This window comes from Aotus nancymaae, unplaced genomic scaffold, assembly GCF_030222135.1.
Source record: "Aotus nancymaae isolate 86718 unplaced genomic scaffold, 86718_ANA_hifiasm-v0.15.2.pri h1tg000040l, whole genome shotgun sequence".
In the NCBI taxonomy this organism is placed as follows: domain Eukaryota; kingdom Metazoa; phylum Chordata; class Mammalia; order Primates; family Aotidae; genus Aotus; species Aotus nancymaae.
Window position 1 is genome coordinate 2,016,257 of NW_026988454.1, and position 17,798 is coordinate 2,034,054.

Sequence of the window (17,798 nt, forward strand, 5' to 3'; positions counted from 1 at the left end):
TATTAAAAAGTATCTTTTTGTCTTTATCAACATAAACAAGTTAATTTTCTCTAGAATTCTAAGAATTAATAACACATCAATAAAATTTTTTACATGATGATAAATTTAAAAAGTTTTCCAGATATATACATATTTATATATATATGCATATAAAATATTTTTGAATATTGAAATACTGAAATAAATCTTGCATAGTTGAAAGGACGGTACGTTTTCAGTTTTATGCCAAAGGAAGAATTTGTTGTTTAAATATTAAAGCTTTATCTCTAATGTTAAGCAGTATATCTCATTGTGAATTTATATTCTTTTTTACTTACAGGCTAGTGAAAATTTATAATATCAAATGCAATATGCTACCACCACATGAGCAAATTGGCCTTCTTGATGATGCTAAAATATCCCTTTGCAGTGTCTAATCCTGGACCCTCACTCTTGGCTACTCCTAGGAGAAGGGAAACCAGGCCTGTGGTCCATGCTGATAAGGACAGTGGGCTCTCCCAGGAAAAGCAGATGAGATTTTTCATATAAAATATTCATCCAGTAAAATGATGGGTGTAACCAGCATTTAAAAATACTAATTGCATGCGAAGTAATATTTTGCATCATCCACATAGTTTAATTTGAAAGATGTAAAAAAAAGGCAGTCATGATTCCTGCCTTAGAAGAGAATGTGGTGTGTCTGTGGAGATAAAACACACTACGAAGATGACTTAAGAAGAATAAAATTTCCAGCGAAAGCAGTAGTTTGGAGAGAAAGAAAATACATTATTATTGCTCTTTATTATATAATATTAGGGCGTAAATAATTTCGGAGGGCTTCCTATACAAAGTAGGTGTGTATAGGGCTTGTCTTAAAGGGCTTGCTTTATAGAAACGGGAGGGCTTCTGCCCTGGAGAGGTGTGCAGCCCGTTTCTCTTCTCCGGAGCTGGCGTTAGTCCTGGACCTCTGCAAGTTGCTCAGCTTTACTGAAGAATGTAGGGGTGGTGACTTCCCATACGATGTGAGGTTTCCATCTTTCTTCCTTTTGCTCTTCTGCACATCTCCATTTCTTCCAAAGTTAAATTGCTCCAGAGCAAAGGAATCATCCTCACCAAGCTAGAGAGCCACAGCTTGGAAATTAAAGACAGAAGGATCTAGGATGCAGTGTAGAATATTATAAATGTACTTCAGTACCTGCACTTTGCCAGCTAGATTTCAAAATTAAGACTGTCTTCCTTGCCTTGCTTCATAGTATTGAATTTTGTATCCCTATCCACAGCAGCAGTGGTCGAGGGGAAGCTGAGCCGTGAAGTAAAGAACTTCTGGGTTTTACTTCTGCCTTGACGCCTCAGTAGGTGACTTGAGCAGGTCCTCAACCTCGCTGAGCCTTTCTTCATCTAGAAAGTCATGAAGATAATACGTATGTTACAAGGTTATTATGAGACGAAGGACTCAGACAGGTTTACCTGGTACAAATTCATTTTAAAGGTAAAAGTGTCACGCCTGTAATCCCAGCACTTTGGGAGGCCGAGGCGGGTGGATCACGAGGTCAAGAGATCGAGACCATCCTAGTCAACATGGTGAAACCCCGTCTCTAAAAATACAAAAAATTAGCTGGGCATGGTGGCGCGTGCCTGTAATCCCAGCTACTTAGGAGGCTGAGGCAGGAGAATTGCCTGAACCCAGGAGGCGGAGGTTGCGGTGAGCCGAGATCGCGCCATTGCACTCCAGCCTGGGTAACAAGAGCGAAACTCCGTCTCAAAAAAAAAAAAAAAAAAAAAAAAAAAGATAAAAGTGAAGAATGTGTGCCGTTTAGAATGTGTTCTTTTGTTGTATTTTAATGTATGGTTCTATCAACTGTGTGTGTGTGTGTGTGTGTGTGTGTGTGTGTGTGTGTGTGTATGTAATGTGTCCTGAACTTCTTTTTCTTTCCAACTTTTATTTTAGGTTCAGGGAGTACATGTGCAGGTTTGTTACATGGATAAATTGCGTGTCTCAGGGGCTTGCTGTACAGATTATTTTGTCACCCAGGTAATGAGCACAGTACCCTGAACTACTTCTTCACTAGAAAAGTGTTTTGGGACCTTGGGTAGCAAATACTGCTTGAGTCGGGGCAGGCTCCGTCGATTGCCGGCTCCGTCGATTGCAGGCTGTGTCGATTGCCGGCTCCGTCGATTGCCGGCTCCGTCGATTGCAGGCTCCGTCGATTGCAGGCTGTGTCGATTGCAGGCTCCGTCGATTGCCGGCTCCGTCGATTGCCGGCTCCGACCATTGCTGTGCAGGTTCTCGCCTCTCTCGGCAGCGTTGGTGCATCTCACCAGCTGCGCCCTCCTGAATGGGCTGTGGAGTCTGGGCCTCCACACTTGGGTGTAAGGAGCATGTCATTCTCAATTTGCTAGACAGGGCAGTATTTGGGGTGCCAGTCCGTCCGATTGTTGAACATGACTAAAAGTTTCATTTACAAATGTGCAGCGTTCTCTAAAGAGAAGACAAAATGTTGTCACGATTGTAGGTGCAGAAGTTCCATTTAACACTTTTCAATCAAAATAAATCTTACATATTAAGCTAGGAAAGATGGTTTTCTCCTATAGTGTTAGAAATACAGAGCTTTTGAAAGAAATGATTCTCTTTATTATCTCTGTAAAAATCAAAGACTTTAAAGCATTTTTGATGGTCGTTATTTTTGGTTACCCCTCTGTATTCAAAGAACTGAAATCGGTTTATTTGTCCATGGTATGTACATAGCTATAAAAGCATTTAGAGCTAGCAAGAATGGGATAGATTTGGTGGACAACTTGTGGGATTTCATGAAGGTTTCAAAATTAGGATGAAAAATGTAGTCCTTTTTAAAAAAGAAAGCTCGGCTGGATGGTAAAGCTCTGGAACTGCTGCATAGTAAAGACCAAAGCACGTGTGTCTGAGCCTGGAAAGCAAGGTCTAAGGGAAAGTGTAAGTGGCCTGAAATACCTGGGGTTTGCATGTGGATTTTATATTTATTTCCTGTTTTACTGGCTATTCTACTGTGAATGGCACTGTGTCCTTCTCATCCCCGAAATTCATACGTCGAAGCCCTAATATTCAATGTGGTGGTATTTGGAGGTCACCTTTGGGAGGTGACTAGGTTCAATGAAGTCATGAGGCTGGCCCCCATGGGGGATTGATGTTCTCTGCTGTCTGCCAGCTGGGAAGAGGCCCTCACTGGAACTCCACCCTGCTGTCACCCTGATCTTGGACTTCCAGCCCCCAGAGCTGTGAGAAAATACATTTCTGTTGTTTAAGCCACCACCCAGCATGTGAAATTGTGTTGCAACAGTCTGAACTAAGGCAATAGTCCAATAAATATATTTCATATTTACTGAATATTTATTCTAAGTAGCATCAGAGACCATAAATAGGGCCAATGGGAGTGAGTTACAAAGAAGTTAAAGTTCAGTTTGATAAAAGGGAAATCTTTTTTGTTTTTTTTTGAGACAGAGTCTCACTCTGTTGCCCAGGCTGGAGTGCAACGGCACAATCTTGGCTTGCTGCAACCTCCCTCTTCCAGGTTCCAGCGATTCTCCCAACTTAGCCTCCCTAGTAATTGGGATTACAGTATCCCGCCACCACGGCCAGCTAATCTTTGTATTTCTAGTAGAGATGAGGGTTCACCATGTTGACCAGGCTGGTCTTGAACACCAGACCTCAAGTGATCCGTCCGCCTCGGCTTCCCAAAGTGCTGGGATTACAGTTGGGAGCCACTGGTCCTGGCACAAGGGAGATTTTTTTTTTTTTTTTAAATAGGAAGGAGGAAAAAGGAAGAGAAAGAGAGAGAGAGAATGGGGAGGAGGGAGAAGGAAAAGAAAGAGGGAGAGAGAATGGGAGTATTGATTTCTTGCCCAGGCTAGAATGCAATTTAGTAATGGGTATTGAAAACCTCTTTTATACTGATAATTATACTTAATGATGTAGTCAGGAAGGAATAAGGGAAGAAGATAACAAACAAACAGCCAACCAATATTTAATTTAAACCTATGAAATGCTATGCGATTACTGAGGAGTGATTTATTTCCAATTATATAGTCACCTTTGGAATAGGTGTGAGGTGGTAATGTATGTTTTGTGTATTTGAAGTGGAGAGTTCTATAAATGTTTATTAAGTTTACTTGTTCCGGGTCTGAGTTCAAGTTCTGAATATCCTTGTTAATTTTCTATCTCGTTGATCTATAGAATCGTTAGCTCTTCTTGTTGCATTGATCCTTTTGCCATTATGTAATGTCATTCCTCGCCTCTTTTGATCTTTGTTGCTTTAAAGTCTACTTTATCAGAGGCGAGAATTGCATCTCCTGCTTTTTGTTTATTGGTTTATTTTTACTCTCTGTTTGATTGGTAAATCTTCCTCCTTCTCTCTGAGTCTTTGTGTATTGTTGCATGTAAGATGGGCCCGGATGCAGCATACCGATGGGTTTTGACTTTTTATCCAATTAAAATATATATAAGTTTAATACCGGCGTTTGATGCTAGCTGGCTGTTTTGCCCATTAGTTGATGTAAATTTTTTATTGTGTTAAAGTTCTTTGCTTTTTGATATATTTTTGGAAAGGCTGATATTGGTTGTTCCTTTATATGTATAGTGCTGCTTTCAGAAGCTCTTGTAAAGCAGGCCTGGTGGTGGTGAACTCTCTAAGTACTTGTTTGTTCGCAAAAGATTTAATTTTTCCTTCGCTCATAAAGTTTAGTTTGGCTGGATAGGAAATTCTGGGTTGAAAGTTCTTTTCTTTAAGGATGTTAAATATTGGTCCCCACTCTTTTCTGGCTTGTAGGGTTTCTGCTGAGAGATCTGCTGTAAGTCTGATAGGTTTCCCTTTATGGGTAACCTGACCTTTCTCTCTGGCTGCCCTTAGTATTTTCTCCTTCATTTCAACCCTAATAAATCTGGCGATTATGTGCCTTGGGGTTGGTCTTCTTGAAGAATATCTTTGTGGTGTTCTCTGTATTACCTGGAGTTGAATATTACCCTGCCTTGCCAGGTTGGGAAAATTTTCCTGAATGATATCCTGAAGAGTATTTTCCAACTTGGATTCATTCTCTTCATCACATTCAGGTACACCTATCAAACGTAAATTAGGTCTTTTCACATAGTCCCATATTTCCTGGAGACTTTGCTCATTCCTTTTCATCCTTTTTTCTGCATTCTTGTCTTCTCGTTTCATTTCACTGAGCTGGTCCTCGACTTCTGATATCCTTCCTTCTGCTTGATCAATTCGACTGTTTAAACTTGTGCATGCTTCGCGAAGTTCTCGTGTTGTGTTTTTCAGCTCCATCAATTCACTTATATTCTTCTCTAAATTGTCCATTCTCGTTAACATTTCGTCAAACCTTTTTTCAAGGTTCTTAGTTTCTTTGCATTGGGTTAGAACAAGTTCTTTTAATTCACAGAAGTTTCTTATCACCCACGTTTTGAAACCTGCTGCTGTTATTGGAACACACGTGTAATCTATTAAGCCTTGTTCCGTTACTGATGAGGAATTGCAATCCCCTGTAGAGGGAGAGGCATTCTGATTTTGAGTATTCTCTACCTTTTTACGCTGGTTTCTTCCCTTCATTATATATTTGTCTGTCTGTCGTCTTTATAATTACCGACTTTCTAACTGGGTCTCTGACGTCCAACTTGTTGATTCCCTGCGCCGAAATCTGAGCAATCCACTGAGCCGGCCAAAACAGCGGTGTTAAGATTGATGGTGCTTTTCTGCCCGGGGATCTCCGGACTCTGCACCAAGAACTGGCGTGCTAAGGCACCAGCAAAACCGCCACGCCGGCCATAAGAGTCGCCCTGGTGACCCGTGGAGCTCTTCCACTGGGAATCTCCTGGTCCGTGAGCAACTAATATTCATCTGAAAGTGTGGCGTCCTCTCATTCTTTGCGCTTTCACTGGGAGGTACGTGCCCGAGCTGCTAATCATCAGCCATCTTGGATCTCTCTCCGGGAGATTTTTTAAAAAAGGACTAAAGGTGTATCCTGGGTCCAGGCTGAGCCCTGGTAGCTTGGACCGGTGTAACCCTAAACTGGAGGCTCCCTCCTGTCGCCCCACGAAAGGATTTTGGTCTTGAGGTGAAGGTTCACGTAGGTGGACTGTGATGTTTCTTCCAATTCAAAATGCGTAATAATCTAAATAGAGAGAAAAAGCAGCTAGAAAAATAAAACCACACAATGTGAGAAAGAAGCACACTGTATAGAAACCCCCAATCAGAAGACGGCTGAATGTTTGCACGAGTCCATAAACCAGAAGCCGCTATGTGAGTGTGAGTGCTTGTTAAAGTGTAATGCTACAGAGTGTTCAATGTGATAGTTTTTATGGGATGTTCACATGATTTTATACTTAAAAAGCCCGCAGCCAAATTTAAATACGACTTGTTTTAAAAACAAGGATCAATTTGTAATAGTGCTATGAAAAAAGCCTTTAGGGAACAAATGAAAAAGACAAAGTGTCCTACGTAACCTAGTGTAATAAGGAGGAACGTAGTGCTTACCCACAGTTAAGGCAGTGAGCTTGGGGCTAGGACTATGATCTGTTGGTCCTGTGTGTTACACTGAGCCCGGCTAGAGGCAGATGACAAAAATCAGAACACTAAGCATTTATCATGTCGTTTCAAGAATTGTTCAAGGATTATCTCAATTCTCACACAAAGCCTGTGAAATAGCTACCGTTTTTTAGCAAACTCATTTCACAGATGAAATGGTAACAGGACTATCCAGTAACACACTGGCCCAGGGGAATCCAGCGAGCACTGTGGACCCCGGCTCCAAACCTAGCCTGTCTCCAAAATGCTGAGACTGGGCTATGTGCAGCACCACCCACGCAGGGAAGAACATGAAATCACACAGGGGCAGGTGGAAGCCCTTGTTTGTGACCAGCGACTGTGAGCCCACCCATTCCAGTATCAATACTTGTCAAAAAAATGAAGACAAAGTGACTTTCAACTCCAAAAGACCCTTCGGATCATTGCTTCTGATCACTGCTTTTTGCTACATTCTAAAGATTTTCCCCAAAAACCTTTCTGTAGAAAGGCCGTCAGGTGAATTTGGAAATTGGTTTTACACTCCAGGAGAGCCGGTGCAGCTCACAGCAAACTGTGAGGAAGCTCGGACTTTCATGTGCACGGCCTCGGGGCAGGCCGCGGGGCTCCTGTTTGGTTTCCCTGCACCAAGCAAACAGATGTTTGGTCCAACCTTGTTAGTCCGGAGCCGACTGAAGGAGGAGATTGTTCACAAAAAGGTGAGAAAAAAATAAAACCGAAATGAGGCAAGACTTTAGCATGGAAAGTTAAAGTGCCACTGGAAATTAAATCTAAAATGAATGTAAGGCAATTGCTTTACAATTTGTCAACAGGCAGGACAATTAAGCGTAGACAGCCCTGCTTTGGAGAAATGAAAATGGAGAAAATGAAAGAAAAATAGAAAGTAAGAGTGGAACGGGGCCAGCCCCGCTTAGGTTCGCGCACCTATCCGCAGACCCAGTGCATATAAAGTTTTACACTTTTTGCGGGTGTAGTTTCACGGTTTCTGTCTAAAACCACGCAGCAGCACAAGGCTGTGGCTTCTGTCACTGAAGTGATTGAAGTTAATGTGTGACTTCAGCCACTGATATGAGGTGCCGGATGAAATTTAACCAATAAGCCTTGATTCTGTGGAATTACTTGAACTTCAAAAGATCCTGGAGAGAATGCCCGTGAGATGCAGAAGCCAGATTCCGTGGACTGTAAGCAACTTGGCCAGGACAGCGTGGGTCCCACTGGAGTGGCCACGTTCCACCTTCCAGAAACTCGTGCATTTCAGTGGCACTGCCAGTGGAGAACACGAGATTTGGTTGGGCACGAAAACAAACACCTGTCCACTGGGGGAAATGCCTCCTTCCAAGTGAAGCCTCGGGCTCTTCGTTGAACTGTATTGGGAGCACTTTTGCTTGTTCTCTAAATACTTAACGATTATCTCACTGATACTTCTGTGTGGCTAAATAAGGTATAGGCATAGATCTGCCTTTCACTGACAGAGGAGTCCTGCTCTCACCTGTTTGGGCACGGCTCTGAGTGTTTGAGAGGAGATTGCTGGCATTTTTGCTGCACAGTGAAGTGAAGCTTTGCACTTTCTGCGAGGTGGGTGTGGTTGCAGTCCTGGCTGCTCCTCTGTGTCTGGGTCTCCACTCACCCGTCCTCCTGGAGAGCAGGTGGCCTCACACTCAGAGAGATGACACATGGATAGTTGTGTACACAGATGTGCCAGTAGGAGAAACTTTGAGGTTTCTTAAGTGTTTTGGGCCAGATTCTTCACCATTATCAGGGGCAATAATCTATCAGTCCTGTGTGATACACTGATCCGGGACCAGCACAAGCCCCTGGAACTTGCTAGAAGTGCACATTTCCAGGCCCACCCCTGACCTACTGAACCAGGAACTGGAGCTGGGGCCCAGCAGCCTGCTTTTTAACAAGCTGTCAGGGTGATTCTGATGCAGCCTGGAGCTCAAGGGCCGTCGCCCTAGGCACCGGGCCAGCTCAGGAGGTTAAATGTCAGGATTTAATCGCCAGGATCTCCCCCTTTGGATCTGCTAATAGTAGGGTGCCTGACTTTAAATAATTCACACGAGGGCTTGTTTCCCCTCCCAGACCCTCCGGTTGCCCACCCCTTGCTGTGTCCTCCATGCTGTGGGCAGGAGAGCTCCCCTGCCAGTCAACTGCGGGGGACCGGCTTTGAATTGCTTGTTCACCAGTGGAAAAAGATTTGACCTGTCCAGGCACCTAGTGGCCAAAGGCCACTGAGAAATTCATCTGAAATTAAGCTGCTCTACTCTGCACTAGGGCTGACCCGGGCTACCTCAGCACCAAATCTAAACCTGTGGGCTACGGGGTGAAACTGCTCAGAAGCACCTCTTATGGACCCGGTGTGGGGGGATGAGGGAGGAGACTCATCTCTATGGGTGTGTGAATCTCCCTCTCAGCTCTTCCGTGTTATCCGGGCCCCTGGACTCCTGAATCCTCCATTGGTCTTTTCAGTCTTAAATTTCGTTATTAATAACGACAGTGGCTAATGTTGGCAGGACACTTGAACACCTGGCAGAGGACTTCCGTGACCTCCTCTACAGATGTGCTCTACCTCCCATCAGTGAGAACCGCCTTCTCACACTTTGCAACACGTGCCTCAGAACTGGCACAGACAGGCGCTGCATGGGCACTGCTGCAGGAGAGGGAAGGACAGTGAGGAGGCGAGAAAGGGGAAGGGCACAGGAGGACGGGAAAAATGATTGGAAAGAAAAATAAAGCGCTTTTAAAATCTTCTCTCTCTCTTTTTTTGTGAGATAGAGTCTCACTCAGTTGCCCAGGCTGGAGTGCAGTGGCACGATCTTGGCAACCTCTGCCTCCCAGGCTCAAGCCATTCTCCTGCCTTAGCCTCCTGAGTAGGTGGGATTACAGGTGCCGGCCACCATGCCCAGCTAATTTTTGTATTTTTAGTAGACACAGGGTTTCGCCATGTTGGCCAGGCTGGTCTTGAGCTTTGGACCTCAAGTGATCTACCTGCCTCAGCCTCCCAAAGTGCTGGGATTACAGGCATGAGCCACGGCGCCCAGCTAAAAACTTATTTTATAAATCATAGAAGAGAAGATATTTCTTTAAAGGGAAGTTGCTAGAGGCTCAGGGACCTCCCAGGGTGGTTTTGGGATGAACACAGCATGCCGGATAATTTTACAAACTTGCTCATGTGAAAGCCAGGGTTTGACTGCAGTTTCCCAACTCTTGATACAGAAGAACTCTTTTCAGATATCAAGTGAGCAGAACGTTGCTAAGCACAGAAGAGGCGCTCAATAAAGATGTCTTGAATGGGCTGGGAGCAGTGGCTCACACCTGTAATCCCAGCACTTTGGGTAGACCATGGCGGGCAGATCACAAGGTCGGGAGTTCAAGACCAGCCAAGCTAGCATGATGAAACCCTGTCTCTACTAAAAAGACAAAAAAATGTAGCCGGGCTTGGTGGTGGGGGCCTATAATCCCAGCTACTCAGGAGGCTGAGGCAGGAGAATCCTGGGCGACAGAGTGAGACTCCCTCAAAAAAAAAAAAAAAAAAAAAAAATTCCTATAGCGAATGAAGTACTCAGGATGAATGACAGATGTTCCCCAGAGAGGCAGGTGGAGTTTCCTGGAAGCGTGCACTGTGGTTCTGGGACCCCAGAGCTTGACCAAGAGATGTGAGGAGGGGGCAGCAGGGACTCTCTGGGAAAAGTCTCTCGTCCTCTGACAGCTCCCTCTGATGTCTGCAAACCTGGCCACCTGCCCGAGCAGGCACAGGGTCGCCCCAGCAGGCGAGCCTAGGACAGTTCAGGGAAGAAGTGGGTCTGGGATGTGGCAGCTGTTCACAGATCGAAGTTCCCAACACACCCACCTAACGGCCCCTCCGTTTTCGTGCTGAGCCTTCTCTGTGGGCAGAAGAGGCAAGCCCTTAGAACTTGTCTCTTGAGCACAGGAAGAAGAAACCGAACCCACTGCCAGCTTTGTAAAAAGAAACTGAGACCAGCGTTCGTTTCCAAGAGACTGCTGTGTGACTCTGGAAGCATCGCGAAGAGGGGCCTTTCCTTTCTGCCACGGGGAGCTTCCTTCCTGCCTGCCCTAGGATCTCAGGCCCTGTGCGAGTGGTTGTAAGGAATTCCTAATTACCTGTGAGCTCTCAGGTGACAGGTGACACCTCACAGCTCTCAAGAGAACAAGTCGCCTCCTGACCGAGGGCTGCGCACCTGCTGACAGTGGCGTCTGAGCCACGTTTACGCTGCTTCCTTCGAGGACATCAAGCTGCGCTGTTGAGTCGTAGGCTGGCTTTGTTCGTGACTCGTCTTCCTGTGTCACGCCATCTGTCAGCAACTCCCGCGGGCCTTCCTTGCACATACACGGAGGGAGAGCCATCGATCGGCTCTGCACGTTCCTTTATGAAAATGAACCACACTGCCATGCCTGTGTGCAGCCCTCTCCCACTCTCCTTCCACTTCCCGCCACGTCTATGCCTACCGAGGCCCAGGCCAGGCTCGCCTCTTGCCGAATTCATTGTCTCTGCTGCCCCTTCTCCCCAACGCACACCAGTAGTCTTGTCCTAGGACGAGGGCTGGAGCAATTGCGGCTTCAGCTTCTCCTGCTGTGAAACAGCAGGCCCGGAAGCCTGGTGGCGGAGATAACAGCGCTGTGCATTGAAGGGGTGGCTGGGGCTCAAGGGGAGGGTCTTTCCTGCCAGGGCTCAATCATCGCCACACTCAGCTGTGAGCTGGGCAGACTCCACTATGTCAAGATGGCTTCCGAGGGCCTCTGGCCGCTTCCCTCCCTCCCTTCCTCCCCCCGCCTCCTTCACCTTCCTCCCCTTCTCTTTCTCGCTCCCTCTCTCCACCTCCCCACTCTGTCTCTTTCAGTCTGTGCATCTCTCTCTCTTTCCCTCTTTATCTGTGTCTCCCTGTCTCTGACCATCCGTCTGTCTGTCCCTCCCCATCGCTCTCTGACTTTGTTCAGTAACTAGGCCCTTGATTTGGAGGGAGGAGCCCTTCATTTTTCCTATGGAAGGGATATCCATGAATGTTTTCAGTAAGGATGGAAGGAGAAAGCAAGCTATGATAACACGGGGTCTAGGCTGATAGGAACAAGAATTTCTGCCTGTTTTAGAAACGTCAAGCCTGTTGTAGAAACGTGAGAGTGCTCTCAGTTGTCCAGCCCCTGTGACCCACGACCCAGCAACCCACGAATCGGCCCAGCCCTCACGTGCACCAAGTCTGGTTCCTCCAGCGTCGCAGCTATGAAGAAAGGGGTCCATCAGCTCCGGCTGGAGGCTGGGCTCAACAGCGGAGAAGTTTCCCAGGCAGCTGCAGACTTTAAACAATTCTGTCTGCAGAATGCTCAACATGACCCTCTGCTGACTGGAGTATCTTCAAATACGAGTCCCTTCAGATCCCAGAAATTCTGTCCCTTTTTGTAGTAAAGTGAATCTTTCAAAGGTTTCCCAAACCACTTCTTTTGACCCAGTGAATATTCAAAAGAGCTAAAGTTGAAGCCTGTATAAAAGCTGCTCCCTGTAACACACGTGCCGTAATACACGCACTTTGACTCTTGTGAGTCCTTTACATCTACCTCTCTGAATTTTCATGAATTTCTATTTCACAAGGGTAATTGCTTTATATACAGTGGCAGCAGCATACGATAAAACTTAGTCTAAAAAAAAGGAAATGTGAGGAAGATTCTTTTGGAAGATTCTTTTATCTAGTCATTCTTCACTTCTTTTTATTTTTCACTTCTTTTAAATTTTCATTTTTATCTATTTGTCACAGTTCTGAAGCCTGTGGAGGTTCACAGGGAAGTTTTGGTTACTCACCTCAGTTACACCACGCTTCTGTTTTTGGTGAATAGTTAATGCTGAGATCTTCATTTTCCTTAAATGTAAGTGGAAATAATGTTATTAATCTATTGGGAATCAGAACCTCTTAACTTCAAAAATGAAAAGACAATTACAGTTATATTAAATATAGACAAATTTGACTTTGCCTAGTTTTGAATGAAACTGAAATTGTACAACATATTAGTTCAACTTTTCTAATAAGTTTCTAATTTATTGACAGCCTGTCCCTCCCTATTTTGACAAGTCAGCTGTTCTGAAAGCATATCTACATATTCAGAAGCAAAAAATAATGTGGCTTTTGTTTTCTTAGTGCTGTTTTACAAATATTGTCAATCACAATATTTGTAAAATCCATGTAGAAGGAAATTTTCAAGAACCTAAGATAAGTTTTCCCTAAAATTGGTACAAAATGCAATACATTTTGGGTATCTATTATTTGTAGGCATTTGTTATATGCTGAGAATCTAGACAGACATACAGACTTTATTTATTCAGTTGGCAAAAAGTTGAATCAATTACCAAATATATATGTAAAAATACGTTTTTAATTCCAGACATGTTGAAATACATAACGATACCTCCAAATAAGAGGTGTTCTACTTTTGTGAATTGCAGTGAGGTGCATGCATCCCAGCCAGGATCTGGAAGCTCACCTATCCTGAGAACAGAGCATTCGATCTTGTTGTTACAGGCCCAGGGGTCCTGCCCAGAACCAATCTTCTGTCTGCCTTAAACAAGAAGAACCTCAGCAGCCACCTCTCAGGGGCAGGGACGTACACTCTACACTGTGGCCTTGAATTCCTAGGGGTATTTATCAACTCAATGATGACACTGGGACGGAATGTGGTAAAAAAAAAAAAAAAAAAAAAGCTTTCTTTCTTTCCTAAGAAGTTATTTGTACATTTGTGTACAATTAACTTACACAACGTACATTAACGTCTGTGATACTGAGGTTGTGTATGGGAATGCCTTTCTCTGTGAAGATGAAACTGCTTGTGTATCACTGCTGTCTTTCCTGTTAGGAGTGGATATTGTTCTATATGTGAGGGTGTGTGTCTCTAAAACCCAGATGGTTGCTTCTAAACGTATCCACACATCACCTATCCACCCATCCTCTCATCCTCCCATCCATCTATCCATCCAACCATCCATCCATCCTCCCATCCTCCCATCTATCCTCCCATCCATCCATCCATCCATCCACCCATCCTCCCATCCATCCATCCATCCATCCATCCACCCATCCTCCCATCCATCCATCCATCCATCCATCCATCCATCCATCCATCCACCCACCCATCCTCTCATCCAACCATCCATCCATCCATCCATCCATCCATCCACCCACCCATTAAAAAACATTCGTTTGTGTTTTTTACAACAGACACCTAAAGAGATTCTGTGAGAGATAAACAGATAAACCAGCTTCTTGAGTGACTAACATTTTGGTAATTTTTAAGCATTTATTAAATGATTTGAGTTTCAGAAGGAGCAGCAGATCCGTTTTTAATTGTGATAATGTGTGTGCATTCGATTGCACTGTTTTTCAACAAAACATTCCAATGTGAGAAAGTATCTAAAGGGATCAGAAATGAGAGCGAATAAAAACATTTCCATGCAAATGCATTCTGTTTATTTCCTCTCTGGCTGACTACCGGCAACTCCTTGTTTCTGTTTTCCTTCATGTCACTGTAGGTGTCCTTCAAGCTGTACTAACACTCTTCACTAAATGTACAAGAGAAGTGAGAAGTATTTCTGCAAAGATATCCTGCAAGGTAAACAATGCCACACCCTTTCTGGAGCTCCTGCAACTGGACTTTTAAAGAAATCTGTGTAGCCACAAGGTCCCTAAGCGTTCGGGCAAACCCCTGGGAAGAGAGAGGAGAGAGGCAGCCCTCTTCACATTTTCCTCGTGATTTCAGCAGACGGATCATCAGTTGTTTAAAGCTTCCTCTCTTTTTTCACTCTATTTTAAAAAGGTAAAAAGGATCTGACTGGCGTAAAAGATAGAGGCGAAGTTTTCATGAAAAATAGGGTTCCCTGGAGAGAGGACATAAGATCATCCCTTCCAGTATGCAGTGACCAGACTTCAGTAAGTTTCATCTGTCCCTAGAGCTTAAGGGCGTAGATTCCTGGGTGCTCAGACCATAAACAGTGCCTTCAAGGCACTTAAAAAAATCTGCATTTTGTGGGTGTTGGCAAAATGCACTCTTCTCTGGCTTCTCATCCGCCATCTGTTCTTTGTGTCTGAGCTTCCCTTTGAACATTTGCCTTGGCTTGTAAATACTTCGAGTTATTTCACTTCAGGTTTCAAGTTGATTCCATTTTACCAAATGCACTTGCGGTAGGTTAGGCAATTCCTAAGACATTTTCATTTCTGTTACCCAGACTTGGCTTTTCTAGGTGAAAGACCAAAATGCAGATTTCAGGGAGCTTAAGGTCACCCCCAGGACCTGGTGGTTCTGATGACAATGGCAGTGGTCACCTTTTCTGGCTTCTTTTATAATCTTCTCCAAACCACGAAGCTCTTAGCTCCAACTCTCAAATCTCAGAGAGCCCAGGAGAGTCACATCAGGCCTCCCCTCACTGAGACAAGGGCTCTCTGTTTTCCCCTTCACCTCCTCGGGGCCCAGCCAAGGCGCGGGAACTGGGAGGGGCGTCTCTGGTCCCTACCCAGCATTTTCAGGGCCGCCCACCCTGGGTGCCGCAGGTACCTGAGAAAATTCATTGTTTCAGGCTTTGTCTTTGGAGAAATTCCCCCCAACCCAGGCCTGCTGGGGCTGCTTGGGGGGACCCCCATGTGCTCCTCTCAGTGATGAGGACCCTGGGGTCTCACTGTTCCTGTGGCATCCCTGCCCACGCATTTCCTCCTGGAGTCTTTCCCCGGGGATGGGGGGCCTCAAGAGGTTTTTGCCACGTCTGTGGCTTCCAAAAACAAACCTGCTAAGTCCCTTTGTGACTAGGAAGGAACTCGCTTTCCTTATTGTGTGAGGTAAGCGGAAGTGCGTCTACAGTGATGGCGAGCTGCAGTCAGAAACCCGGCATTCACCCCCACTCAGGAGGCCTGGCAGCTGTCTCTGTGGCGCCCCAGACCCTCACTTCCAGGCTGCACAGCCTCCTCCGCTTGCTGTTCCTCCTTGTTCTCTCTGCCCTGCCACAGCGTCCTCCTTGCACCTCAGAGCCCTGGGCGTGCTTCCAGCCAGGGGCCTTTGCATCTGCACCCCTTACCTGGCTGGAGCCCTCCCTAGATGCCCCGGCTAACCTCTCAGTTCCTGTGGTCTATGCAGAAAAGGCTCCGACTGGCATCGGCAGCTCACCCAGGCCACCTCCACGCTCTCCCAGGCTGCATGCCCTCTGCTGCCTCGCTTTCCTTCCATAGCACTTACCACGATCTAACGTAATTCACATTTTATTTATTTATCTTCTTTAGTGGTTTTTTTTTTTTTCCTACCAATATATCCCCAGTCTAGACTAGGGCCTGGCATTCAAGAAACATTTGACGAAGTGATGAAAAGATTCGGGAATTTTCTGAGCAATCTTATTTTCCTTGTCAGTGCGGTTTCTGAATGGTGGTGACCTGTGACCCTGTTGTCATCTTCAGAATCACGAGCATAAGATAAATTAGGGCTGTTTAAGGACATAGTCGAACCTAGCGTTCAAGGCCTTCCGTCCTGTGGCCGTCGAACTGCTCTCCCAGCCCCTCTGTGGGGTGGGGGCTCCTCTAACACCCCGAGGAGTTCCTGCATTTCCCACGCAGTCTCTGCCTCTACTGCCCCCATTCCCATCTCCACCTGCCCAGGTCTCCCCTTCAGCTGGGCTCTTTCCCCATGTCTCCCACACACTCTCCGGGTGGATCCAGTGGCGAGCTCCTTGGTCTTCTCTGAAGTTCTCTGAGACACAGCTGGGTCTTCGAACAGGGCATGAGCACTGGCCCGGTGGACTTCACCGATCTCCTTCCACAGCCACCCAAGCTGGCGGTCTGCAGCCAGGCATGTGCCCCGGGCTCAGCCTGACAGCTGGGGCTCCTCTGCTCCGGAGCACCCGTGCTTCTTATGGCTGGCCTGGTGAAGGCCCCTCTGACCTCATCAATCAACATTGTTTTACGCTAAAGCAGCATCCTCCCTCTTTCTACTCCAATACACTCTTCATCATCAGCCCTGATCGTCAGTTTCTAGATTTAAAACTTCTCAGAGACCAGGATTCTTCATACTGGATCCCACTCCCAAGACACGGTGATCTCCTGGGTGGAAAGGGGGTTACTGGGACCCTCACCGCTGGTTCCAACGCACGCACTGATCAGCTCCAAGGAGGGAGACGTCCTCCTCCCCAACTCCAGCCCGATGCCTTTATTCACATGACGCGTCTGCTGAGCAGAGCTCATGATCAAAGTACGAGGATGCCGTCACCCTGCTGTGCTGACCAGGGCGCGTTCTCTGACCGTGGTCGTTGCATCCTGAGACAGTGCTCAGCACAGTGCTGTCGACAGGCGTGTTTGTGAGAGTGTGTGACTTTCAGAGATAATCACTGGAAATTCTCTTCCTTTTTAAATTTTCTTTGGCGGGTCGGGTTACAAGGTGTATTTCAGAAAACCTTTCTCCTTTGCCATGAAGAACATTTCGGTGACTTGAGAGAAATAATTGACCTCTCTACCTAATACACTGTGCATGAGCAATATTAGAACCAATTAATGGGTATTAAAATGGAAGGAATAAAGACTACGTCATAAAGAAAAAACAGGTACTTATTACCGTGTCTCAAAACTGGTGGGCTCTATGTGTCAAATACCTTGTTTTTCTTTGAGAATACTGATTAGGTTGTGAAGATTCAATGTGAGAGTTTTCACTTACCTTGCGTTTTCATTTGACCAGTGGCCCTTGTGCAGGACAGCGAGTGCCTTTCAGCCTAAATTTAGGCTAGGAGCAGATCTTTTTCTCTCTGTCTCCCTTTCTAAGGCCTGCACGGTCCTAGGCTGAGTTTGTAGGAATGAAGTAAATATCTGAGGTACGATGGGTGAATGAATGAAGTCCTAACCGCCAAGCTGGGCTATGAGGACGGCATGTGATGAGACGTGGGGCATCATCTTACAGATGTGAAGCTGTTACTATTAGTGACACTGTGGGCCCTCTCTGTGGGAAGTGCAGGTTTATTACTGCATTTCTCAGACAGGTTAGTGACTGATTAGACACAGTCTCCCCATCGTGAATGGTCAAAATATAGATTTGATTCAATTAAGACGTGAATAGAGAAGTAGGAAAAAATATACTTTTTAAAGCTTATTTACTGCTTACAGGATATTCACAATTAGGCCCCAAAGCACTTTGCCTTCTTAGCTTTGTTGGAAAATATTGAAACTGTGTCATGGAATATTGTTGAGTGATTCTGAGTCACCCAGATGTGAGTTTGGATCCTGGTTCTCTCAGTTATTTGTTGCG

The 17,798-nt window shown here is 45.6% G+C and overlaps 1 protein-coding gene across 1 annotated transcript; it reads left to right on the forward strand.

Annotated features, from left to right (window-relative positions):
* Positions 1 to 11,548: 11,548 nt before the first annotated feature.
* On the forward strand, positions 11,549 to 11,949 carry LOC135268409 (guanine nucleotide-binding protein G(I)/G(S)/G(O) subunit gamma-5-like). The gene is made up of 2 exons (XM_064361254.1): positions 11,549 to 11,561; positions 11,729 to 11,949. Exons 1-2 carry the CDS (start codon positions 11,549 to 11,551, stop codon positions 11,947 to 11,949), a joined length of 234 nt encoding a protein of 77 aa, XP_064217324.1.
* The last annotated feature ends 5,849 nt before the right edge of the window (positions 11,950 to 17,798 follow it).